General features: G+C 39.5%; 3 protein-coding genes and 1 long non-coding RNA gene across 12 annotated transcripts in view; 2 read left to right on the plus strand and 2 right to left on the minus strand.

Moving 5' to 3' along the window:
- LOC119120855 (tetraspanin-18-like) lies at positions 1-3,458 on the plus strand. The gene is made up of 7 exons (XM_037248078.1): positions 1-63; positions 128-322; positions 911-985; positions 1,167-1,265; positions 1,410-1,586; positions 2,298-2,381; positions 2,632-3,458. Exons 1-7 carry the CDS (start codon positions 1-3, stop codon positions 2,677-2,679), a joined length of 741 nt encoding a protein of 246 aa, XP_037103973.1. The 3' UTR covers positions 2,680-3,458.
- A 6,128-nt stretch (positions 3,459-9,586) lies between these two features.
- Positions 9,587-11,211, minus strand: LOC119120988. Its single transcript, XR_005097604.1, has 2 exons — positions 10,581-11,211; positions 9,587-10,462 (listed from the first exon to the last, which is right to left on the minus strand). It is a non-coding gene; the product is annotated as an uncharacterized LOC119120988 (long non-coding RNA).
- Positions 9,917-16,063, plus strand: LOC119120987. 3 transcript variants are annotated; one of them, XM_037248290.1, is made up of 6 exons: positions 9,917-10,211; positions 11,526-11,961; positions 12,962-13,037; positions 13,307-13,385; positions 15,210-15,318; positions 15,490-16,063. In XM_037248290.1, the coding sequence occupies exons 2-6, from the start codon at positions 11,566-11,568 to the stop codon at positions 15,907-15,909; spliced, it is 1,080 nt and encodes a 359-aa protein (XP_037104185.1). In that variant the 5' UTR covers positions 9,917-10,211; positions 11,526-11,565; the 3' UTR covers positions 15,910-16,063. The 3 variants fall into 3 exon arrangements, with proteins under 3 accessions (XP_037104185.1, XP_037104186.1, XP_037104187.1); XM_037248291.1 differs by having other exon boundaries at positions 15,493-16,063; XM_037248292.1 differs by having other exon boundaries at positions 11,526-11,814.
- Positions 16,064-20,251: 4,188 nt separating this feature from the next.
- Positions 20,252-25,121, minus strand: part of herc1 (HECT and RLD domain containing E3 ubiquitin protein ligase family member 1) — an 81,197-nt gene continuing 76,327 nt past the window's right edge. For all 7 annotated transcript variants that reach the window (XM_037248284.1, XM_037248286.1, XM_037248287.1 and 4 more), the window contains 3 exons: positions 21,983-22,135; positions 21,561-21,866; positions 20,252-20,932 (listed from right to left, as the gene is read on the minus strand). In XM_037248284.1, coding sequence (XP_037104179.1) covers positions 20,747-20,932; positions 21,561-21,866; positions 21,983-22,135 — 645 coding nt within the window. In that variant the 3' untranslated portion in view covers positions 20,252-20,746. The remainder of the gene's footprint in view (positions 20,933-21,560; positions 21,867-21,982; positions 22,136-25,121) is intronic.

Below are 25,121 nucleotides of genomic sequence, written 5' to 3' on the forward strand. Positions count from 1 at the left end.
ATGGAGGGTGACTGCCTCAGCTGCATGAAGTACCTGATGTTCATCTTCAACTTCCTCATCTTTGTAAGTCCGCCGAGATTATTAAAAGAAAGGCGATATACATTTTAATACTGTCTGCCCCTCCCAGCTAGGAGGCTCCTTCATGCTGGCTCTTGGTGTTTGGGTGCTGGTGGACCCGATGGGCTTCAGAGAAATTGTGGCAGCCAAGCCCCATCTGTTCACGGGCGCCTACGTCATCTTGACCATCGGCGCAATGTTGTTCCTGCTGGGCTTCCTGGGCTGCTGTGGAGCCATACGCGAGAACAAATGTCTCTTACTTTTTGTGAGTCATACTTTGTTTTATGCACTTTAGCTGCAATCATGAGTGAGACTTCATTTGGGGATATTTTAAAAGGGGTTGTTGCCTAAACATGACTGATATTTTAAAGTAATGGTTGACAAACTGCTTCTCTCCTCATTCCTTCAACACAAAAGCCTGCCCCTTATTGTTGCCTCCTATGACGTCACTTATGTCACTGTCACGGCTATTTATGGCAACTCTTGTTGAAGCACTTCTGTTTCTTCTGTCTATTTCTCGTCTTCATGCCTTCATGTCTCGATATTTCTCCCAGTTAATTCTACCAATGTAAAGTCGAGTTTAAAATGTCCCAAAATGTTGGCCATTTGCAAAAGCAAAAATGTAGTAGTTACAGTATCCCTCCTCTCACTCACTCAAAAAGAAAAATTACATAAGACCATTTGGGGATGATACAATAGTGCCATCTCGAGGACCTCTGAAGGTTTTTTTTCAGTCTCCCGGGAATGAAACTATCAGCATTTTCTGTCTGCATGAAATATTTGTTGAAATTTATGTGCTCATGAAGCAAACAAAACCAGCATAACACTCAGTGACATTTCCCCCCCTGACTAGTTCTTCATGTTCATCCTTATCATCTTCCTGGCTGAGCTGGCAGCTGCCATACTGGCCTTCTTCTTCAGGGAGCATGTAAGTAGTAGTGATAACTTCTATTCAATTTTATGCAGACACTGTAACTACACATTATACGCAGTTTAAATGCACATATTAGAAATGTATTTATTAATGAGGTTAAAAGGCCAACATGATTTTCTTTTGTTTGGTTTTGGTGGTTGACAATCCATACCTGTTACTTTGTCTGTTTGTCCAGTTAACCAGAGAGTATTTCACTCGGGAGCTAAAGCACCATTATCAAGGTTATAACACCACTGATGTCTTCACCTCTACATGGAATGCCATCATGACCACAGTAAAGCATTTTTTGAAATCGCCTCTCTCCTTTTTGTATTCTTAATTACGTATTAAAGCGCTATATAAATAAAGATGCATTGTATTGTTTTGTATTGTACTCTGACGCTCATCCTTCCCCCTGTATGTCTTGATGTACGTATAGTTTGACTGTTGTGGAGTAAGCGGCCCTGAGGACTTTGAAGTGAGTCTATTCAGGTTCGTCAACCCCAATAAGATGACGCCTGATGCCTGTTGCCAGGAGAGCAGCTACCAAGGACACATGGAGTATATCAGCATGTTGCAGTGTGTTAGTGGAAGCCCTGCCTTTCAGAACAACAAGGTCAGCGTATGTAAAAATGAAATAAACAGTAAAATACTGGATAAATGAATTTCTTTGCTTAGCCACTATTTGGTGTATCATTCTGCTGCACTTAGTTATTTCCTAATTATACAGTACTATATAATTACAGCAAAGTTGCAAAATCACTAAAAGTGTAGCTTGATTTTGTACCGCGAGTAATTGACACGGACTTTGCAAATGCCTAAAGATGCGACCAGGTGGCAGAAAAGTCTTTCAGGTTATAGAACACAGACTGATATAGAACACAGATATTCTGTTTGGATTAATGGATTATTTAATGCTTTGTGAAATATCACAGATATAAAGAGCAAAATCAACACCATGCCTCAAGCATGGCCATATTCAGTTGTTAAATTATTCACCACAAACAAGCCAAAGGAGTCTCATTGATAGTGTTAGTTAGCCACTGTATATAACTAGAAATGTGACAAAAGTTGCACCACCACCACCAAAAAAAAATGCGAATTTGCAAATGCTGAGCCACAAATGTGTCACTATAATTCTTTAAGGAGTGATGCAAGTAAATTATGCATTATACATTTAGATCATTAATAAAATTATTGATATTATAATGATTAGTAATATAAAAATAAATTTAATTTATGAATAAGTATCATATTGTTATAGTTTAGTATCATTTTTCATTTTTACTCACTGTCATCATCATTATTATTATTGTTGTTATTTCAGGGCTGTTACTCTGCAATGATGGATTCCTTTGAGACATACCTTTACACAGCAGGAGCATTCGCCATTGTGGTGTTGACGATCGAGGTATGTGTTCTTTCCATGACAATATGGGGTGGGTCACTCCTCGCTTTTCAAAATTTAGACAGACAATAGACAGGTACAGTTGTTCACAGACAATGACAGGTGAGTCCACAAAGCATATTCTAAGTCTGATGCATTTAGTAGCGTCATCTAGTTGTGGAAATTCAGGTTCAGTGAGATTACATGTGTTTGTGGCAAAATGTCAGTCCTTTTCGCAAGACTGAGCTCTCTGTTTTTTTCCTTGTCCCTACAGCTCTTCGCCATGGTGTTTGCATTGTGTTTATATTGCGGCATCCGATAGTGCACAGAGACCCAAGTGCACAGCAAACACGACAAGGCCACAGGCTGATGAAGGAAGAAACAATTGTAAAATATCCATTCATTCATTTTCAAAACTGCGTACCCCGTTCAGGGTCATGGGGAGTGCCGGAGCCTATGCTAGCTGACATCGGGCGAAAGGCAGACTACACCCCGAACTGTTCGCCAGCCAATCAGAGGCCACACACTCACACCTACATGCACACCGCCACTGAACGGGAATCGATCCCATGCTGCCTGCACACAAGTCAGGCGTGTGTTCAGCAACATACAGTAAAATTTGACATGTGTTTATCCAGTGATTTTCCGTGTGTCTCAGCGATTTTGTGACGTCATTTTGTAGTTGACAAGTAGAGGCTTAGAGCACAGGAAGTAGTAGGTAACTGTCCGCACATTTTACTGTAAAGTAATGCTTAACTTTTATGCCTCAACTTTGGAACGTAATGTGAATTGCAGATGTGATTCAAATCAGTGAAATGACAAAGGTCCAGGAGGACGTTTTGCCTGGATACAAACCCACACAGACTGGCTCATGGACCTCAGTTTACCACTGGTGGTGTTTTTAGCACAACGCACTTAACACTTATACAGTATATGGCTTACAAGAATGTTCTGTGATAAACATAACGTTTTTGAGGGATGACAGGCAATGTAGGTGGTTCACTGTCTCTGTCATTCTATTGCTGCACATTGAAACCGCGTCTAATTTAAACTTTTCATTTTTGTTGATATTTCACACCGACTCAGATCAAAAGCATGTTTTTGCGAACAATGGAGAAATAATTTAATAATATTTGTATTATTTTTTTATTACTTTTATCATCATATTTTTTATTATATATTTTGATTTTATGTATTATTTTATTATTATATTTTTTATTATTATATATTTTATTTCATAACAAGATAATAATTCACTTGATGAATCCCGGTCAGGTATAGGACAGAAATAAATTGTTTATGGAGGTTTGTTAAATGAGTTGGAGTTTGTGTCAGGACATTCAGGTATTAAATGTTTTTTGGTTTAATTCTGATAAAAGTTTTAATTATCCTGATGATGCTGGTGTGCGCACGTACAGTAAAGCCTGTGTATCTTTCTACAGGGTGTCTTGAGTTATGTATTGTACTTTCCAAGGAGCTCTAATCACATTTGTCCATTTTCTATGCAGGTTTAAACTGTAAATTAATGCAGCATTAAAGTGATGTGTTAGAGCGGTTTCTTTAGTTCATTTCTTACATGTCCAAAGGGGAATTATAACACGAAATGGACTCCATTCAACTTAATGTTTTAAATACCTGCACAGTGATGAGGGAAACTGGAAGTTCAACAGCCACATTGAGTTTCAGTCATGTTTCTGGGAGTGTTTTTCAAGCTTGATTTGCTTGCATGAAGCTTGTAAACTGATCCTACACAGTAAAAACAAAAGTGATAGATGGATATACAGTAGCTAGTCCCATTAACTTTGTGCTCTAGTTGTTTGATTCTATTAGCCTTTACCAAATGTGGAAAACGTCTTTTCAACTGACTTGGAAGGGTGCACTCTTCTATGTTTTCACACGCTTACTCTTGATGGGTGAAGGTAAGTTCTGGGACACAAACTGCACTAACTGCTCTTTGTTTTGTGTTTATATTTTCTCAATATACTTTTGTTGGCCGTTGAGCTGATTCCAATTGGCTATGGAATTTGTAAAAAGTCATCACACACAGCAAATAGATAACAGGGATATAATTGTGAGTTTCACTTGGAATAATTAATTTATTGAGATTTGGCTTATGAGATAAGGTCAAATTGTATTTTCTTGCCATTTAATAAAAACAACAAAGCTCACCATAAGTTACATCCAAATATTGCAACTTGAAACATCATCCACGTTATTTTCTGTCTACAGGTAGTTTTGCCAAAGTGTTTTGTAAACCAGGACAGCCCATTACACTGTTGTGTGGCCATTCCCATGAAAACACACTCGCCTCTCAGCTGTCTGTACAGTGGAGGAGTCCTCACAATGAGCTGCTGTGTCACTACATCAAGCATAAGACCTTTCAAAACTGCATGGTCGGCTACTCCATCACCGACACCGACGGTGGCATCGTACTCACCATCCAGCGAGTGAAAACAAAGGATATTGGAAGTCACGTGTGTTCTGTCAGTAAACCTCACGAGTTCTCAGACCACATCATTGAGCTGGCCATGGTGACAAGTGAGTTTGTCTGGATTGTGTTCTACATCAAGGCAGGAGTGACATTTGTGATTAACGGACCACTGTTTCTCATTAGAGCCCATCACCTCTCCACCTCAGAGAGGGTTGAGCCGCTCAAGTAAGCAGATATCCGAAGACTTCATTTCGACCAGGGGTGACCAAACCTTTGCCTTTGCTTCCAAAGGCTGCATACAAAACATCATTGGATGTAAAGACCACATTCACATTCTTCACCTTTAAGTATTGGCACTAGTACCAGTAGGGGTCAGTATGCCGACACGTCTTACCAAATGATGTGTGATTGGTAGAAAACAAGGAAGTGAGAGATGAGAATGAACTTCTTGTCTTCTATTGCCTTGCTACCTGCCCAATGTAAAAAGTAAAACATATTATGCGGCAAAATAACATGAGCCGTGTCAAATGTTAGTTTTTGTGAAAAAAAAAAAAAAAGAAACTGCTTGTGGGCCTCAAGCTGCACCCCGGGCCATAGTTTGGGCACCCCTGTTTTAGAATGCGTCATTTATAAAGGAATACAATTGTATCTTAGAACTAAGCTCATCCTGCATATTACTTTCATTCAGACTAAGTGTGCATATTTCATTTCAGGTCCAAACTGGAGCCTCATTCTTCTTCTCATCGTTTGTTTGGCTGTCATCTACTAGTTCAGTATCTCTCAATCTCTATTGAGCCAACAAGGCACATATTCCACATTGGGAAAAAAAACTATGGCACACCAGTTAGGAAAACAATTCACAAAAAGTGGATATCCAGGGTAATTATGTACCTTCAGTCATCCAATCGAAGAGCATTTCAATATTTTGTCTGCTACTGTACCTGGTTGGGATAAATTGACAAAAATTGGTTTGTATATATAAATGATAAAATAATTATTTTATGTCAACATAATTGATATTGGATTATTTTCACTCTCTCACGGCACCAGATTGTGCCACACGATACTGGTTGAGCGTTGCTGATCTAGTACGCAAACAAGAGAGCTGCATGAATGCACAAATGAATAAATAAATATTACAAAATGATTTCCAGTGTTGTATCTTTCTGACACCCTGTGAAAAGTTTATGGAGGTCAATGGAAATCTGTGCATCCATCCATGGGTGCAAAAGTAGTTGCAGTAAAGAGAATTCACATACTGTTCACCTTAATCATCATTGATTGATTGATTGATAGAACTTTATTTACCCCACAGTGGGGAAATTTTCTTGTCACAGCAGCGTACAAGAGTGCAAGAATACAAGAAACAAGTGCTAAATGTAAAAATGGATGAATAACAGACAAACAAGGACAAAGACAAGTGCCGCTAGTAGCGGTAGAGACAAAACAGAAGGCAAAAAAAAGTGAAAAAGGAAAGAGAAAAAAATACATTCATTATACAATCGCACTAATCTTTTTGATGTGATACAACGTGATTTTTGCTCCACCGTGTGCGTGTATGTGTGTGTGTGTGTGTGTGTGTGTGTGTGTGTGTGTGTGTGTGTGTGTGTGTCTGTGTGTGTGCGTGCATGCATCGTCAGCTGCATATGTTAAGTCACAAGTCATATTTCACAGTTTTTTTAAAACAAGGTAAAAAAAGAATTTTTAGAAACGTTGGGGGTGTTGTTTTTTGTAAGCAGTTAGCATTTTGACACAGCTAAACGCTCTAAAAAGTTTATTTAACATGATATGGCTGCTTTCAAAAAATAAGTGGCCCTATAGAGTTGTAGGTGGTGCAATTTTGCAGCAAATTTCAAAAGAAATCACACTGCCTCTGTCCTTGTGTGACATTTGCAAATGAAGGGTTTTAGCCTGTCGGATGATGTGTCCTCATTTTTAAATCCAAACCTCTTGTGGTTAAAGCTGTTTCACTTATATTTGTCGGTCTCTTTTTACAGAAAACAACCCTTGTTTGTACTTGTCTGGTCATGGACTTCATTTCATATATAACTGACATTTTTCTGATGATTGGATTTAGCCTTTTCCCCACATGACCTCTTTAGCAAATACCAGATTTGAATCCCTCGATGCAAATATGATTTTGTAAACAAAGTACACCTTACACTAACTTTGAATATAATCTTACAATGTTTATTTAAAGTTGTGATGTTGCTACAATGACACGTTTTATTGGAGAGTAGCGTGTGCAGCATATTCATTTCCTTACAATATTCCACGGCTGGTTTTCTACATCCTGCACAAGGTGTCTTAAAACAGTGTATGCAGGTTTAATGAAATAGTAAGTAAACTGTGCAGAACATGTCATGTTTGGAAGGAGCACTTTCTCGCAAAACGAGGGCGTTTGCAGTGGGACGGATTTGTCTCCTGACCGGCCAGCCTTGGATTACTTGACTAGACTTGCTTCATGTTTCACAGCCTCAGGAACTTAATGACTGTCTGTAAAACGCCCAGAGTGTTTGACTGCAAGCCTTCTCTCTCACCATATGACTTTGATATGGTTCAAAACACTTATGTGATCTCTCTCTCTCTCTCTCTCTCTCTCGCTCTCTCTCTCTCTCTCTCTCTCTCTCTCTCTCTCTCTCTCTCTCTCTCTCTCGCTCTCTCACTCTCTCTCGCCCCCCCCCCCCCCCTCTCTGTCTCTCTCGCTCTCTCACTCTCTCTCAGTTTAATGGGAAATGTCCACATATGACATCATTTACTAGTCTGGTTGTGTAATTCAGAGGTTGGGGAAACTCATATCAACTCTGAGGGTTTTGTTGTTTATCCGCTTGGTTGCAATAGACAGCACAGCAATTAAGTCCATTTAGTCCAGCATTTAGTCCAAAATACTGAAGATTCTAAATTCTCATGACACTCAGGATAGGGTAATTGAAACAAGTTTAGCAGAAAAACGTGGAATTTGATTTATTAAATCTGAATTGGACTTCAGTTCTATGTTTTTCTTTTTCTTTTGACATTCCTGTTTTGTGATGCCACCACAATAGGATCCCGGTGAAGGCAAAGATGACTAATTTTCAACACCGCTTTTTTGAAATTGATGAATGGGTGAACCTCAAAATAATAATATTTCTCCTTTAGCTATAGTCTTTCCTAGACGAACAGAGACTTCTGTAATTTTTGTCATTTTTATTGTAATGTTGCTACCAATGGGGCCACAACAATTTGAAGAGCTTCTTAATCTCAATTAGCCTCGTCCTGGTTGAACCAGTTTAATTGAGCATCAACAGAACATAACATTGAGGAAGGACTGAGTAACAAAAATGTTCAGGTATTTTTATTTTGGTTTTTAAGTGTTTACACATTTTTAGATGGTTTTGAGACCTAATTATTCAACTTTTGGGAACTTTACATTTTATTGTTAACTTCATTTAATACTACGTTTTAAGTGATTGTTTATATCAGCGTGATTGTATTGCTTTTGTTGGATTTTGTCCACAATTTAGGGAGCGCGCTATCTGCGCCTCACGGCAAAAGCCATTGCCAATCACCTGTTATCCAATTTACTCACTGCATGCTCGTTGGATTTCTTCAGATTTAGGAAAATGCTAAGACACTGAAGCAGAAATTAGACTTACACAGGTTGGTTGAGTTCAATCACAATTCTTGTTAAGAAAGCTCTGTTTTCAGGAAAGTACAATACAGCGCTGGGCCCTTCAAGAGCAGAAAGTCTCCATTCAGAAAAGGCAACGTTCAAGGTTCTTTGGTCAGCTTATATTCAGTTGCACATGCCAGTGTGGGCCGAGTTTGATGGGTGATGAGTCTTTGGGGTGGGGCAAGTTCGCAGGAGATTTTGATTCCATGGGAGTGGGTGCTGGTTCAGTGAGAGCTGGTTCTGTGGGGGTGGGTGCTGATTATGGGCGATTCGGTGTGTGTGGGGGCTGTTGTCTTCCATCCCGTCTTTCGGCCTTGGCGATCATCTTTGGCCGGGTTCTTGGCTGTCTCCCTCTGGCACCTGCTGGTTTTATCTCCAAGTGACCTTCCTGTAAACATTCTCCTCCATTCTTGCACATACACTGTCGCACCTCATCCATTCATCATTCTTTCAATTTTGTCATTTTGTACGGAATTATGTGAGCTTTTGGCTGTGACATCATCAATTTAGTAATGTTCCCTGACTATGCAAAGTTTGTACTCACCACTTACCATGTTTTTGTTTGTTTGTTCTTTTGATACTCCATGTACTTGCTTACGTCATCATATTCTTAGTTTAATCATGCTTTCAACCATATATTTTCTTTGTTAGGCAAAATATTTCCCTCTGTCCAGAACGTTCAGTAGTAATCGAAAACTGGCGTCTAGCATTAGTCAAAACATAAGATACAATCAAGTACTGAACATTTTTAGACGACTTTGGCAGTGTCCGTGATTTAGAAAATCATCAGGCATGCATTAAACAGTTCCTTAAGGGTCATTAAGCTATTCAGGCAATATATCAAAAAACATTTGTTATTTCAAAGTGCTCAGAAATATATCAGATCAAAAAGTTATAAAAACCTTTGTCATTACCACGTATCAAAAATGTCTAGTTATGTCTTCTTTATTGATTTGGTGTGTCAGTATAATTATATGCTTAAAATGTTTCTTTTATTGATTTAATATGTGAATATGCTTTTCTGCTTATGTACTTTATTCAATGAGGTTTGAGCATATCTGTTTTTGTAGCTCGGCAGGACTTTTTGTATTTTGACCCCATTCCTTCACTGTACATTGTTGGAGTTTTTTTTCTGAGATGATTTTCAGTATCGCTTTCCCACTTGGAATTTTGCCAGTCGCTTGTTGTGTCATTTAAATTTACACATTATAATAATTCAATGTAACAATTTAATGTGAAGTTTTACGAATAATCAGCAACTAATATGTAGAAGTTGAGGGCTACTAAACCAATTTTTGCTCAGGGGCTCGGCTCTGAGTTGTCTTGCGCTGAGCTGCTACTGACCAATAGAAGCCCTGTGGTCATGAATATTAATTAGCTGTCCGTCCCGCTTATTCAGTGAACAATAATTACGCTTAGTCTTCGTCACGTTTTTCGGTGGTTGTGACTCAGTCGAAGAGTTGGATTAAAAAAAAAAAAACATTCAGACTGGTCACGTGTTCACTTCAATTTTTGTTTCCGCCGAGCTCCGTGTTTTGTTTTATTTTTGAAGCAGGTTCGCAACGTGCTGGCCCCTCCCCTCTCGAACACGTTGCCAGAGGAGAGGCTCCACGGGCTGAACGGGAGTCACCCGCCCTGCTTGCCTACTTATCCGCCAGCGCGACGCCGGCCTGACTGAGATCAGTCTGCTGCACTCAGGCTGCTTTTTCCACCCGACTGTCCGTCCGGAAACACGGCGTACCAGGCGGAGGGAACACACGCCTCACTCCGGGTAAGCTTCGACGCTCTGCCTCCATCCTCCACCTGCTCACCTGCTTCTACTCGTGAGTTGCGGGTTTGTTTGCAATATTGTAATACCCCCCCTAAATAAAACAAGAGAAAAATAAATAAATAAATAAATAAATAAACAAACAAACAAATAAATAAATAAAACATTGCCATCGATTCACGGGGTACCGTTAAGTACAGGCCTGCGCCAGTGATTATTCAGTCACACAGTGATGGTGCAGTTCGGCATTGCCACTGCAGCAAGGTACAGTAGTTGTCACAGCGTAAGTGGATGATCGTCCACACATAACGTTGCATCAGCACTCGGCATGTGAAAGGGAGCAAGCGCAAGTGTTTGCTCGTTTTTACTTACATAATGTTGGACGACCTGCCCATTTGGAGGAGAGGACGAATACGCTGGAGAAAGGTTATTTAATCCACTGATATCACATTCAGTCTCATATTGGGCACTGGTTGGATGTTGAATTAACTGAGTTCAAGAGTCAACATTTCCTTGACACAAGGTTATTAATTCACTAGGCACTTGTTAGTGAATAAATAAAACAGTCAATTTATTGTTTGTTTTCTGTGATATACTTTCAAAGAGAAGTTAGTTCATCAAAATGTTACATAAATGCATAGAGCTAATTCTGGAACTTGACCTTAAATTGGGAGCAACGCAAACAATTATGGAATATCTGGCTTTTTAATATATTTTGAGCAATGTATGATGTAGTTAAAACTCTGTGTAAATCTTCTGCAATTGCTATTTATATATTTTCGAGGAAATTTGGCCGATTATTTTTGCTTTGACTTGAGATACCAGCTCTACATGGTGGCAGATTATTCAATTACTATTCACTTCACAATAAACAGCATTTTCCTCAATGAACAATTAACCAAAAAAAGAGGCTTTTTGTGCTACTCATAGTTGGTTTACTCTTCAACTAAATAAAACAGAGAATTACACATTGTGTATTTAAAACAACCACATAGCTGTGCATAATGCTAACAGGCAATGCAAAACACAACCTGCTAACAGTTAGCATTGGTACTTTGGTTTTAGAAGAAGGGAATACTTGAACACCAATGGTGGAGCAACACATAGAGAAAGATAATATAATAATACTCACAGGCATAAATTCCTTATCATCTACAAAAAAATGACTACTACATCTTACTGAGTCAGTAGTAGAAGTACTATTTTTCTTTTTTGTCTGTCTGTATTATACTACCTCCTTGTGGCAAGAAGGAGCAGCACAATGATTTGGACCAAAAAATCTTTTTTGTAATGATATTTGTTGTTTTTGATTGACAGTTCAGTACTGCTCTCTACTGGCTGAGAGTCTGCTTCCATCATGTCATCACCCTCAGACTCTGGTGATGAAAACAGCAGTGACTGCATCAAGAGATTGAGTCCTCAGAATGCAGAGGCCCTAGTGGTGCAGACCAAAGCATCATCCTTATCATCCTCAACTGCTACTTTCAGGGAATCTCCCAACATCCTACTTGACTCTGGTGCCTTCTGGAGGAGGAATAGGAGCTGTGATGATCAACACGACTGTGCGTCCTCCGCAAACTGTGAAGCTCCCCAAGTGACAGCCATGGTATTTCCATTTAAGCGAGATACCCCAGTTTGCAAACAAGGGACATCTTGTGTTGTGCCAAAGAGCCTTTCAGTCAGGAAGAGAACTTTAGATGAACATGGTGCTCATCCTCAACTGTACATTCTAAATGAACTTTTCTCATTGAAGGTGAGACCATAGCATGTATTTAATGGAAAAACATATGTTGCATAATACAAATAATTTAGAGCCAAAATGCTCGATAATTTTCTAAACAGTTAAGGGGGAATTTGAGTTTTCTTTTTTTTTTTTTACAATATTAAGAATAAAAGGAGAATGATTCCAGAGGCTGCCATTTTGATGCTCCACTTTCCCATGCTGATTACTGTATTTGATGCCAAATTATTCGCATTGAGAACGTCACAACTCACAGATTTTCTGGGTTTGCTCACATGCTGTTTGCAATGTGAGCCCGAAGCCACCGTGTTTAAAGTAGTAGGCGGACACACTGAACACATTATTGCAAACATACCCCTTTAAATACAGTGCAGGCACCAAACCTTTGCCCAAATAGGGAAAAAACCCAAATAATTGACATGCCACCCCAAAAAGGGTTTTAATTGCCTGGTGACAAAGCAATACTTTTGTCCTAATCAAACTCCTCAACTCACTTCAAGAGTCCCTTTGCTAACAAGTTGACACAAGATCTCACCAAAGTATTGCTTCCATTGCTTTGGCCTGAGAATAAAAACAGTAACTGGTGAGTTCATCAGTGAGTGAAAGAGGATGTGGAAAAAGGATGTGCCATGTGCCAATCCGGTAAGCGACACGTGATGTCATTGATTGCTATTATTGCCTACTGCTATTATTGGCTCCTGTCAGCTGTTAATAGAGGCCCCTCAGTGAAGTACTTGCATTTGTTCACGCCATGTTAATACTTTAATGGCAACAGTTGTAAATGACTAATCAATGACATGGAGCTGGAAATCAATACGCCTTTGACATAAAGCCACAGATTGAGCCCTATTTAGGTGCAAATGACTAACTAATCCCATAGTTAGGTGTGGGAAACAATTAATTGGGCTCTGCTGGGAATGGGCCCATATTCTCCAAGTAGCTATTACACAACCCTTCAAATGGTGCCCTCCAGAAGTGCTAAGTTGGTAACGGGGTTATCTTCTCCACCTAGTGCATGGACTTGCAGTGTTATATCCAGCCTCTGTCATCCATCCTACGAGGTTTGAAATCTGGCAGATACTCGACACGTAAGTGTCTCTTTTTTAATATGGCAGATTCGTGACCAATTGAAAACTGTAAAGACAACAATGACGTAAAAACGTTAGTGCTGCAGAGGCTCCGAAGCATTTTGTTGATTTGATAGCAAAATCTTCTGCTTCTCAACGTCACTAATAAGTGAACGTAGGGATTAGTTGTTCTTAAATCCACCCTATTACACAGGAGAAATTGGAAGACAAAAAAACAGCTGTTGATACTCATCCTCCACGCTCACGGCACACTTGTCTTCTCTCCACAGGTTTTAGCAGTTTCCAGGAGAGGGTTGCAATGGACCGTATCCAGAGAATAATGGGGGTCCTGCAAAATCCTAACATGGGGTAAATCCAACAGATTAACAACCACATGTAATATTAGGTTGGCCAAATGTTGAGAAAATTTAGTATGGTTCCATGCAGAGTTGCAGGAGCTATATTGGAATCTCACACTCTTACTATTAAGTCTGGTAAACATTGTATTCTTTATGCTTTGTGACCATTGACGATGACATTTTAGTTAGTCTGAGCCACAGAAACATCACCGGTAATCGCAACCTGTGGAATTCAAACTCCAGTCAACACAAACTGAATTTAGATGAGTTCAAGTGCCAAGTAAGAGTAATTTTGTTATTTTCATTTAAACACGAATGTGTCAATTGCAATGGTTAATGGTAATAAAATGTCTCATTCATTGTTGCTTAAGTCAAATAATACGTACTTATTGGACATTTTATAACCTGATCAGGGCTGATATATAAATATAAACACATTGTGCATTAACTAAGGAAGGAAAATGGGAGGAGGGCTACAATTCTTCAATCGAAAAAAAGTCTCCTTCCATAGTAAAATGGGGGAAATTCAGATTCAAGTGTTTTTTGTCTGTTTCCTTTTTTTTGGGATTGGTTGATTTTGGCATACCAGCAAAACTTGTAATCAGTTACTAGTTATCAATAGTAGCAAATACTTTACCATTCTTTCACAATTCTAGTGGTATCAGTGACTACTCAGTACTCATACTGGTATTGGCCTGGAAAAAAAAGAACATCCCTAATTATTAACCTTAAAAAACACACACAGAGCATTCCAGGGTATTATATTGTATATTATCTTTATGTAGAACGAATAGTAATGAGGACACAGGAAATTGCATGTCTGCATTTAATATAAGCTTTACAAACCAATGATGATGTGCGTTCCATGCAGCAATAGAGCTCTGGATGTTGACAAGAACTAACACATTGTAAATGAATGGCAACTACTTTCAGGAATGTGTGTCTGTGTGTGTGTGCATGTGTGTATGGCGATAACAGCAGCCACAGTCACATTTCTTATGTGGAACAGAACATGCGCTGTTCTTGCTGTATCTGCTACAATCATGTGATCAAAGACACGCTGAGGAATGCAGATGTCGAGAACACATGCCATTCGCCCCCATGCAGCCTTTTTTTTTAATTTTTATTGAGTCAGTCTTTGTGCGTTTTCTTCTCATCCACCAATCAGATAAAGCCAGAGAGCCTGATGTTATGTCAGAGGCTTTAGGAGGCTTATGTAATCACCATTGGCGAGACATCCCGAGCCACTCGATCCTCGCCCACTCTCGGCTGTTGCCACGAGGTGTAGGGATTTTGTCACCAGGACACCTCTGATAGGGGCGCATTTGATTGGCGGGAAGAAGCTGGCGGTTTCACTATTTACCACTCAAAACACACACACGCGCACACACACACACGCACACACACACTTTAGGAATGATAGGCATCCAGTCATTGAGTGAGTCAGTAGTCACGCCTTGGCATTCAAAGTACCGTAATTTCCAGACTATAAGCCGCGCCAGCTAGAATTTGGGGAAAATCCTGTTTTGTTCATATATCAGCCCCACCAGACTACGAGCCGCAGGTGTTTTAAATGAAATGTCCTCATTTCCATTGAACATTTGTTGATAAAATATTGTTCATTGTTTTTAAAGTGTGTGGTTTTAACATGTTATAAAGAGATGTACCGTAAATAAAATCTGAAATTTTGATGGTGCTTGGATTTATTTTGGGAGTGCTTACGTACCCCTAAAACTGGGCTAAACACGCCTATGGGCTACAACATTAGCAAAAAAATAAATAAACCCAATACTAAAATATGTCATCGTCACTCATTGTATTTGATCTTTTCTAGAGGACACTTTCTCAGCATCATTATGAAAATAGAAGAGATGCTCCAAATTTGGTTCCCTCGCATAAAACCAAATCAGGTCCATTACAGCCCACCATCCAAGAAGCAAAAGGTATTTGTTATATTTGTTACATAGATGTAATTTATTGTCTGAGTTGTAAGTCTGTCTGCATTGAATTACTTGTGAATGGGGGTCATAATAACATTTCAATGAACAGTCTCATATAAAAGATGATGGTGGACACCGCTCGACGTGTGACAATCTTTTTGCTTAATTGTCCAGCAGGTCCACAGCAGTGCTCCGTCGTCACCGGCATCAGTTTGCTCTTCAGACGGGTCGTGGGTCACCTGCAACTCGTGCAACCAGGTTGGACGTCTGCACATTTCACCCATCTGCTCCCTAGAACGCTTAGAGTCAACAGTTGGCCCTCGAAGCCTGAGTCAGGGCGTCACCCAGGACAATTTCGTCTCCTCCAGTACTGACTGTCGGCTGTTGCCTCCACACCGCCTGAGAGGTCCGCCGTGTTGTCTCAGTCAGGCGACACTGCCCTTAAATATGAGCTCTCCTTGTCTGGAAAGACTACTAAAGGCCAAGAAGAGCAACCTCACTTCAAGAAGAGACAGCAAAGAGGCTGATTGCCATGGATACTGGCATGATTCAAGACACGTGAGGTGCCGCAGTTTGACATCCCAAAAGAGCTAGAGGACTTAATTTTAGAAGCAACTAATTCAATCTGATTTTAGAATCTTTTGCTTTATTCTATCATGAGGTTGGAAGAAACATAAAGCACAGTAACCGGAAGCTAATGCTTTATGTGCCTCAAACCTGCATTATTTTCACAACCATTTAGGGCAGGGGTGGGCAAACCTTTTGACTCGCGGGCCGAACTGGGTTCTAAATTTGGACCGGAGGGCCGAACCAGGAGCAGATGGACGTAGTGTTTGTGTGAAGTAATATAAGCGACCTGTAAAGGTCATTGCATAAAAGATTTTGGCCTTTAGTAGGTAGTAAAGCATGGATATTCCAAACAAGTTTTTTGAAAACAAATGCATTTATTAACAGCATTAAAAAAAACAAAAATCACTAAAAAACTGCTATCAGTGATTCTCATAAAATACGACACTATTATTATGAATAACAGTCTCCATCACTTCAGTGCCTGCAGGTCAGATTAATGAAAAATGTTTATCTTATGAGATCACATCAAACAGCAAACATTCTGACCAAATATATCATCTTGAAGAATCGGTGAAAGCATACATCCAAATAAAGTAATCAAAACGGCAACACGGTGAGGGGTATCTGAATATCAGAGCAGAGTTTTAACTCACAAACACCTGGTAACAGAGGTGAGGAAACGGGAAACACTTCCTTAAAGTAAGCCTTAAGAACTTTACAGGTTAAGATTAGTCGCAAACAGGTGGTGCATCAATGTCCTTGAGCATCCTGCATTGTTTGAAAATGAGAATGGTCGCTAGTTTCAATCCCTGCTATGTGTACAAATCATATTCAAAATGTATTTTTTTACAACAAACTTGAGAGCCTCCCCTTCATTTTCAGTGGGAACAGTGTTGTTGGTTTCCCTTTTTTGCTAGTGCATCATAGTCTGGAGTAAAATTTGTTGTGGCAATTCTTAGGAGAGATCCGTTTACCTCGATCTGTGACGGGTTGATGTGGCTGAACGTCACGTCGCGTACCTCGAGCCAAATTGGCCACTCTTTTAACATTCGGCACTCACTTCTTTTCTTCGGGCCACTCATTTTAATGGAAGGATTCCAGGGGAAGGTTTGTGGGTGGCTTTAGCGTAAAACTGTATCTGAAAGCTCAGCGAGCGAATTACGAGAATGCTGTCGTCACAGCCCACGCTCTAAATTCGGGACTGATACAAATAGAGCGCGAGTGCGCCATGTCCGTACTACTGAGTACGTACGTACACGCACTTGTGAGTGTGCACCGAGCTTTCTGACACGGCTTCCGGTAGTAAATGCGCAGGCGAGCGGTTCCCCATCTACTGGGGAAACGCAGTCATTGCAGACAAAATGACAAAAAAAAGAGTTTAATAATACAATTAATTCAGGGTTGGCGGGCCGGATTAAACGGTCCCGTGGGCCGGATGTGGCCCGCGGGCCGTAGTTTGCCCACCCCTGATTTAGGGGCAGGTTAAAAAAAACATCTAGAATCCCCCCATTGAAGGCATAGTAATTTTAAAATATCGGGTACTCAAGGAGGATGCCGATGCCAGTCGATACAGACCAAGACAAATTCGTCATTAAGGCCTGCTCAGCTGCAATTCAAGCTATACTGTTTGATAAATCAGATAATGCGTGAAGAAAGTTTCACATCTTTTGTTAGTATTGTGTTAAATGAAAGTTTATATATCAAAAGAACTACAGGTACAGTATCAAAGAATGAAGACTTGTAGTGAAAGAAAGTGCTATCAAACCTTCCTAATCTCTACCTCTGTGTGGTCATTGTCAAAACATACCGTGTATTTCCAATGTTGAGGACAAAAATCTATTAATTGAGCTGTAATAGCCATTCTAAAGTCACTAATAATATACTTTAAATATCACAATGAAACGATTAGTTGCTTCCTTGGTTGAATTCTGTGTGGCTTGGGAATACGTTACAATTTCCGTCTGCAGCCAAATGTTGGCCAATCAGCCTTAAATAAATGTCCAATGCAAAAGCAATGTCTTTTAAACTGAAAAACAATGAAATGTTTTTTTTTGGTGTTTCAGGTAAAAAAAGAAAAAGAAAAAAGGAAAAAAATGGAAAATGCATGTTTTTAATTGAACATCAATAAAAGCATTTTTTTGAGGACAAAACTTGGCTGCAGGAAGAGTCAGTGGGCTACAAAGGTCAAAGTTCAACATGGTATCCCTTTTAATTTGCCTGTTAGAGAAGTCTAGGTTGAATGCTCACCATGATAAAAAAACAAAAACATACGCTCGGTTCACGAGTCTATATTGGAATAAAGGCACATTTACTTTTGCTAAGTCCTTGGATAGTTTTTTGAGCAGAGTGCAACGACTGTCACCTTATGTCCTCTTCTACTCACTGCTGACCCCACAGCATTCTACAAGGCAGAATCGAATCCAAAATATTGAAGAACAAAATGCTATGGAGATCAACAGATTCTCCCTAGTTATCTAGTAAGTCTCTTCACAAATACAGGACTAAGAAGGCACATAACAGAGATCCGTTCTGTCACCAGTCTGCAAATTGAAAGTATGTACATCAAATGCCTCAGTTTATTTTCTTTTTCTCATTCCTTTAGTACTAACTGTGCAACCTCTGTCAAGTTCCATGAACCAGTTATGTATATTTTTTGACTCCTCTAGAAGGTACTATTGGTTTAAATAAAGGGGATTAATAAATTGATTGATTGATTGATTGATATCTTTATTTCGAACATCCAAAACAAAAAAGATGCCAAGTCTATTTGCTTTCAGCCCAGTGTTGAACAGAGTGCCATCTGGAAGAGTCAAAAAATACAACTGGTTCATGAAGCAAATTTGAAGCTTCATTTTCCCCATCACTAGTGCTGACATGTGCATGCATTGCAAATGCTTCCAGAGAATGAATGACCTCTGCAACATAAAGTTGGGAAAGAAATTCACAAATGTATTCAAATACTGTACAACACTAAATACAAAGCTCCAAAAGATGCTCCACTAATTGGCAATCATAATGCTTAAGTTTGCATTTCATCCACTTTCTTCTTTTGTTCAAGTCAAGGTGCAGCTGCACCTATATTGCATGAGTTATCAGCAATGTGGCCACAGGCTTAGAAAATGAGCCTGTGATATTTAGAAATTGACAGTGGCAATTAGAGCGTAGCTCAGTGTAATTTAATTCAATGTCGCAAACGTTCAGCAAATGTTTGTACTTTTCTTGTTGCAAGTGAATTTTGAAAATGTTCATAATTTTCTTGCGACAACAAAAGTCAGTAAATTCTTGGCCAAATTCTGGCAAACCTTTGTGAACATTTGGGACCTTGAATGAACCCTGACAAACTCTAACATGAACACATTCTCGGCCGATTAAAACATTTGGTTCGCTGCTTAGTGCCAGGTCTTAAAGATTATTTTTTCAGCTCGAGTTTTTTTTTAGGGGCATGTTTTAGCTTTCATATTGTCTCCCCACTTTTAACATTTAGTTTTAGATAGTTAACATTTAAAGGACTTCCAACTGGTATGACAGAAGATTAGAAACACTTTTGGAATGCTTTGACAACTATTTCAAATGTTCAAACTGGAGCGTTCAAGTCTTTCATCAGTCCAAGTGCCTTTAGCTTTGAAAAGTGGATGTGGAAGTGGATTTTTTTCTAACAAAAAACAAAACAGGCCAAATGTTTGAGATAAGCTTTTTCTTTACATTAATGGAACTCTTTTAGTCTTTTTTATAATAATTTAATTTTCCAATAAATTATTCTTCCCCAAGAATGCGGCCTTTGGGATATTTTGTACTTTAACCATGTTAATAAAAAAATCTTTCATAAATGTGTGTGGTACAGAAAACAGTAGCATGGATGCTACATGCTGTGGTGATGGCAGGCACAGTAACGATTTACCAGGTGGGCAGAGCAGAAGAGTGGAGACCAGGTTGATTGACAAAAAAGGCAATATATTTACAAAAAATGTAATCAAAGATTATGAACAAAAAAAAAAACACACAAAGGCTCCACTAAAGGCAAAATTACAACTAAATGACCGGTCAAGGCAGCCGAGTACCCACAGAACAATGGGCGTCGTCATCTACAGCAGAGGTCCCCAACCACCGGGCCGTAAAAAAGTTGACTGATATGACAGGTTTTAAAAGATGGACAGTTTTTAAGCTATTTTCCAACATTGATATTTTACAACCTACTTTGTTTTAACTGTTGTGCTTAATATTTTGGATACCATTGTGATAGAAGCCAATATGATTGATTATTTAAAAGTATATATATATATATCACTGTAAATTGCATTGACTAATAAGAGACATTAACAAATATTGCATATGTCTAAGGCAGGAAAAAAGCTCAAGATTGCAAAAATCCATTCTGCAGCATTTATTGTAGGTTTGGATGTTTTGAAAAAAGATATAGGCAATAAAACAATAAATATGGATGTTACAGCAAGAAATTTGTCATGAAGCATTATACACAATGTACACAATATATTTGTCCTAACTTCCTTCTTCAATATCCTTTGCACATTTTCAAACAAATAAACAACTCAATGCAGTGCCCCAAAAACGGGATGCGGAGTAAAGGAAAAAAACAAAAAACACACACACACTAAATGCACTTGTGAAGATTTTTGTGTCATTAAAAAATAGTTCCTAAGCCACAAAGACCAAATAAACTTTGTGCTGTTTGAAAATACATAAATGAATGTAACATGTGGCCTATCTGCGCTGGAGTTCCTAAACTGGTGCAGTGATGATGATGATGATGATGATGATAATGGATCTCAGGCTTTGTGAGGCATTCAGTAAGATCTGTGCATGCCAGCTCATTTGTGGCGCTCAGATGTGTTTTAAATGAGCATCAGTAGTCCGTATCAGAGCCCTCAGCGTTGTCCACGTTCCGAGAGAGCATGTAGTTGTCCATGTCGATGGAGCGGCAGTTGTTAATGGCGTAACGCAGCCGCTCGGCCATGACGGCCTGGCTGGAGTACGGAGGCAGACGTAGCTGGAAGAAGCAAGTCTGGGAGGTGGGCAGGCTGTCGTACGGCTGTACAGACAACACAAAAGACAGCCATCAATCATCCAACTGACACCAAACGTTAACATTCACACTGAGCCTGAACAATTAATCAAATTTAAATTGACGTTGCAATGTAGTAGAATGCTATTGTCAAATTGCAAAGGCAAAATTGGGGAAATTTAAAAAATCAATTATTAAATTTAATTTATTGATTTTGTTGTTGTTTTTGTTGTTGTAATCTGACTCATGCCTTACTGGCATATGTTTTATACACCATCAACCTATTGTTGCATTGGTTTTTATGTTTTTGTGTAGTGCTTTGTTAAGGCGAAAGCTGTTGTGAAGGCGGTACATTTATAAAGATGTAGTGAAATTCACTTCCAGAATAATTGGTCAGATTTTCCATTTTCTATTTCTATATATATTGAGGGACCACGTTGCCGCAGTACATTTTGCGAAAATAAACGATTAAAAATGTCAGCAATTTGATTGATGATTTCAAAAATATTATTGATGCAACATTTAAAAAAACTGGAAAATACTTGTGAGGAAGAACATAAAAAAATAATAATCATATATTAAATTGAAATATTGAAGCTATGGTGCAAATAGTAAAATATTTTACAGTCCTAATTGACAATATTGATGCACTCACCCTGTCCACTTTCATTATCTGAAACCTCTGCGAGATGTCGGCCGTGTTGGCGGGCAACCTGGAGCGCCCCGACACGAAACGCATGAAGAGGACTCGCTCCTCGTTGGAGAACTCCTCCAGGGTTTGCCAGAACCACTGCACCAGTGAGTGCTGCTCATCCACCTCTCGGTAGCGCACCACCTTCTTCAGCACGTCGCAGCAGATCTCGGGCATCCCGCACACCATCTGCTCCAGCTGTTTGGCTGTCAGCAGGGACAGCAGCGGCACTGGCACGATCCAGGACATGCCTTCGCGCACAGCCGCCACCTGACAGGAGCAGTGGTTGCACCTCATTAGGGCTTGGTGACACGCTTTTTACACTCGTTTCTGAACGTTCAGGCATGATCGTTCATGACGTTCAGTCACCAAATGAACATCCGCACCTGACGATTAATTTCATGCAGCCGGTAGTCGATAGCTCTTTCCACATATTCCTTTCTGTTGGAGAATGTGAGAGGGATGCTGTTTCCTCCAGGGATGATGGGCACCATCTTGCCATCTGCACTCTGACCGACAAAGGAATCCAGAGGAATCATCTGAAAGGTAAACAAAAACCAATTTTCCTGGATACTGCGGTGCAATCCTTGACTTGTCAATTTAATTTCTTGTGTGATCTTGTAACGTCACCCTATTGAAAGGATAATTCAGTTATTAAAACACCAATTGTTTTATGTTTCAGGATAAATAGCATTATATTGGAAGGTAAGATGACATGGCATGACTGTTTCCTGTTATTGGCTCCACCTAAGACCTTGAATCAGAAGTACGTCAATATAAATCAAAGGTCCATTTATTGCGGTTAGTCAGGCAAAACACAATAATACTCTCACTAAAAACAACAACAAAATGTGAATTAAAATATGGCATTTTCCATTCTGACATATAATAGTTGAAACAAACCTGACCCTGTCATGAATCCAAGGCAAACTAGAGGTTTCAAAATTAATCGATGAATTGACAACAAAAGGATTATCAAATTAATTGCCTATTTTAATAATTGAGTACCGTATTTTCCGGCTATAGGTCGCAGTTTGTTCATAGTTTGGCCGGGGGAGCGACTTATGTGTGAAATTATTAACACATCATATCATTTCACACGTTATTTTCACACTACACAGCATGAGGGCGCTCTAGGCCTGTGGAATAATTGGAACAGCAACTGACGATGAGTCTGACGTAAGCGACGTAGAAGAGGAAGTGTCACATCCTCTACTTCCGGAGCTAGCGGAGTTGTTTATAAGTGGCACAGAGGATGAAGATTTTGTTGGATTTAATGATTTGGAGTGACACGGATGGTTCGTTAAACTTGTTAGCATGTTATTTATGCTATAGTTATTTGAATAACTCGTATGTTACGTCAGGCATGTTCTAAGTTCCTTGTTTCTGTGTTTATGTAACGTTAGCATACCGGATCTTCAGCCTGTTGTTGCCTATTCTATTTTTATTTTAAATTGCCTTTCAAGATGACATGTCTGTTCTTGGTGTTGAATTTTATCAAATAAATGTTCCCCAAAAATGTGACTTATACTCCGGTGCGACTTATATATGTCTTTTTCTTCTTTATTATGCATTTTATGGCTGATGCGAATTATAGTCCGGAAAATACGGTATATACATGATTTTTAAATACGGTAATCGTTTAGAGCCAGTGTTTACCTAAAGATGGTTCAAATTGGCTAAGTTCAGGCTCTCTAATGTAATGATTCTCAGATTCCTCTTGTCCTTTAGGAAAGCAGACTGTTTCATCTTTTGTGCTTAATCCAAATAAGACATTTGCAAACATCTGCTTATACTTTGGGAAACAATGAGCATATATAGCTCTTTTTTTTTTTTTTTTTAAATCACTAAACAATATCAAAAAACAAAAACAATTGGTTAATAAAAAGTAAATGAGGAAAAATATTTTAATAAATATTAACGCAAATAAAATTGTATCCAATTAAGCAATGGAATAATCAATAGAATAATCGATTCTAAAAATATTCTATAGTGACAGTCATGAAGCAATTATGAGGGAGACCAGAACAATTCTATAATATAAAGAAGGAAATGATGTATTCAGGCTTCATACTTCCCCTCCCTGGGCCAATACTTTATGGCAGTAGAGGAGTTTATGTGTCCCAATCATTCGAGAAGCTAAGTTATCTGGGGCCTTATGCCCCTGGCAGGGTCACCCATTATAAAGCGGTCCGAGTTAAAGGACCAGACAAGACAAAGCATGACTGAAAAGATCCCTATCATGAATAACAAAAATGGAATACGTCCCTTGCCCCGACCCAGGCCACCGTGGTCGGGTCTGCACCCATGGGGCCTGGCTGGGATCAGCCCGAAAGGACAATGTACTCATTAGCTCACCACCTGTGAGAGGGGGCATAGGGGTCTGGTGCAACGTGAGCTGGGCTGCAGGCAAAGGCAGGGACCTTGCCGGGCCCCATCCCTGGCCGGCGGCGACAGAAGCTAGCTCTATGAATGTGGAAGGCCATCTCTCAGGCAAAGAAGAAGTCCAAGCTGATGTGAGAGGTCGAGAATTTCCAATTAGATATAGTCGAGGTCACCATGACACATGGTGAGAATCGCAGAGCAAATGTGGGAATACTTATTGTGGTGTTCTGTGCTTATCACGGATTGTCCATAAGGAACACCATGCTTAAAGATGAGGGTGGCCATAAGTGCATTTGGGAGCCTACATTATTTAGATATTTGTAGCTATTAACATTGCATGAAGGGACTTTATTCTAAGTTTGAAATGTTTGACTGTACTTACGACGTCCTTGAGTTACATTGTTTCGTGTTTGCGACACACGTCTCATATTTTTTATGCTATATTATTTTTTTATATTTCATCTCATATATTTAAAGCCTTTTTTTTCCTTAAGCGGTTTTGCGTCGTAAGCATTGCAAGATTCGTAACGCGCGTGGGAACTAGTTGGTGCGCGCGGCGGAAGAATACACCACGAGAGAGGCTGTGGACTGAGAACGGACGGCATGACCCACTCACACGGTATATGCCATTTTGGACTGTTGCGTCTCTCTTGCAACAGCCCTTCCAGTGTGCAAGCCAACAACAGAAATAAAGGTAAGGAATTGTTTTCTCTTTTTTTATTACTGTATTGTTTCATTTTATTACTGTTCCGACCTACACAGAAATTCGGTTAACGTTGCCACGTAGGAATGGATCAACGTCGTAAACCGAGGGCCCCTTGTATTTGAATGGACCTCACATCTCGCCAAACGTGAGTTTTCAATCTTTGATGTCATGTTCTTGTTATGACTCCATTTGTTTGGAAAGGGGCACTTTAGCAGCCACCTCATCAGTACGCAGTATCGCAATTCAGATAGAGGCTCCACAATTCTTGGAGGCCCTCATTTTATCTGCACCTCCTCCTTGTCATAATAATGGAGTCATGAATTTTCGCAGTTGTGCATTTTGCACCTGTTGTTCACACTTGGCATGAAAAGATGCAAAATCAATCGCCGCAAATCATCGGAGGCTTGATCAATCACATTGCATGTGCTAAGAAT

The sequence above is a fragment of the Syngnathus acus genome, chromosome 3 (assembly GCF_901709675.1).
Source record: "Syngnathus acus chromosome 3, fSynAcu1.2, whole genome shotgun sequence".
In the NCBI taxonomy this organism is placed as follows: Eukaryota; Metazoa; Chordata; class Actinopteri; order Syngnathiformes; family Syngnathidae; genus Syngnathus; species Syngnathus acus.

Bases quoted from the DNA above. Each gene is read 5' to 3' on its own strand.
- LOC119120855 (XM_037248078.1), top strand. From the start codon at position 1: ATGGAGGGTGACTGCCTCAGCTGCATGAAGTACCTGATGTTCATCTTC. The intron at 986-1,166 runs GTAAGTAGTAGT...CTGTTTGTCCAG, and splicing joins CCTTCTTCTTCAGGGAGCAT to TTAACCAGAGAGTATTTCAC. The intron at 2,382-2,631 runs GTATGTGTTCTT...TTGTCCCTACAG, and splicing joins TTGTGGTGTTGACGATCGAG to CTCTTCGCCATGGTGTTTGC.
- LOC119120987 (XM_037248290.1), top strand. From the start codon at position 11,566: ATGTCATCACCCTCAGACTCTGGTGATGAAAACAGCAGTGACTGCATC. The intron at 11,962-12,961 runs GTGAGACCATAG...TTCTCCACCTAG, and splicing joins ATGAACTTTTCTCATTGAAG to TGCATGGACTTGCAGTGTTA. The intron at 15,319-15,489 runs GTATTTGTTATA...TTAATTGTCCAG, and splicing joins CACCATCCAAGAAGCAAAAG to CAGGTCCACAGCAGTGCTCC.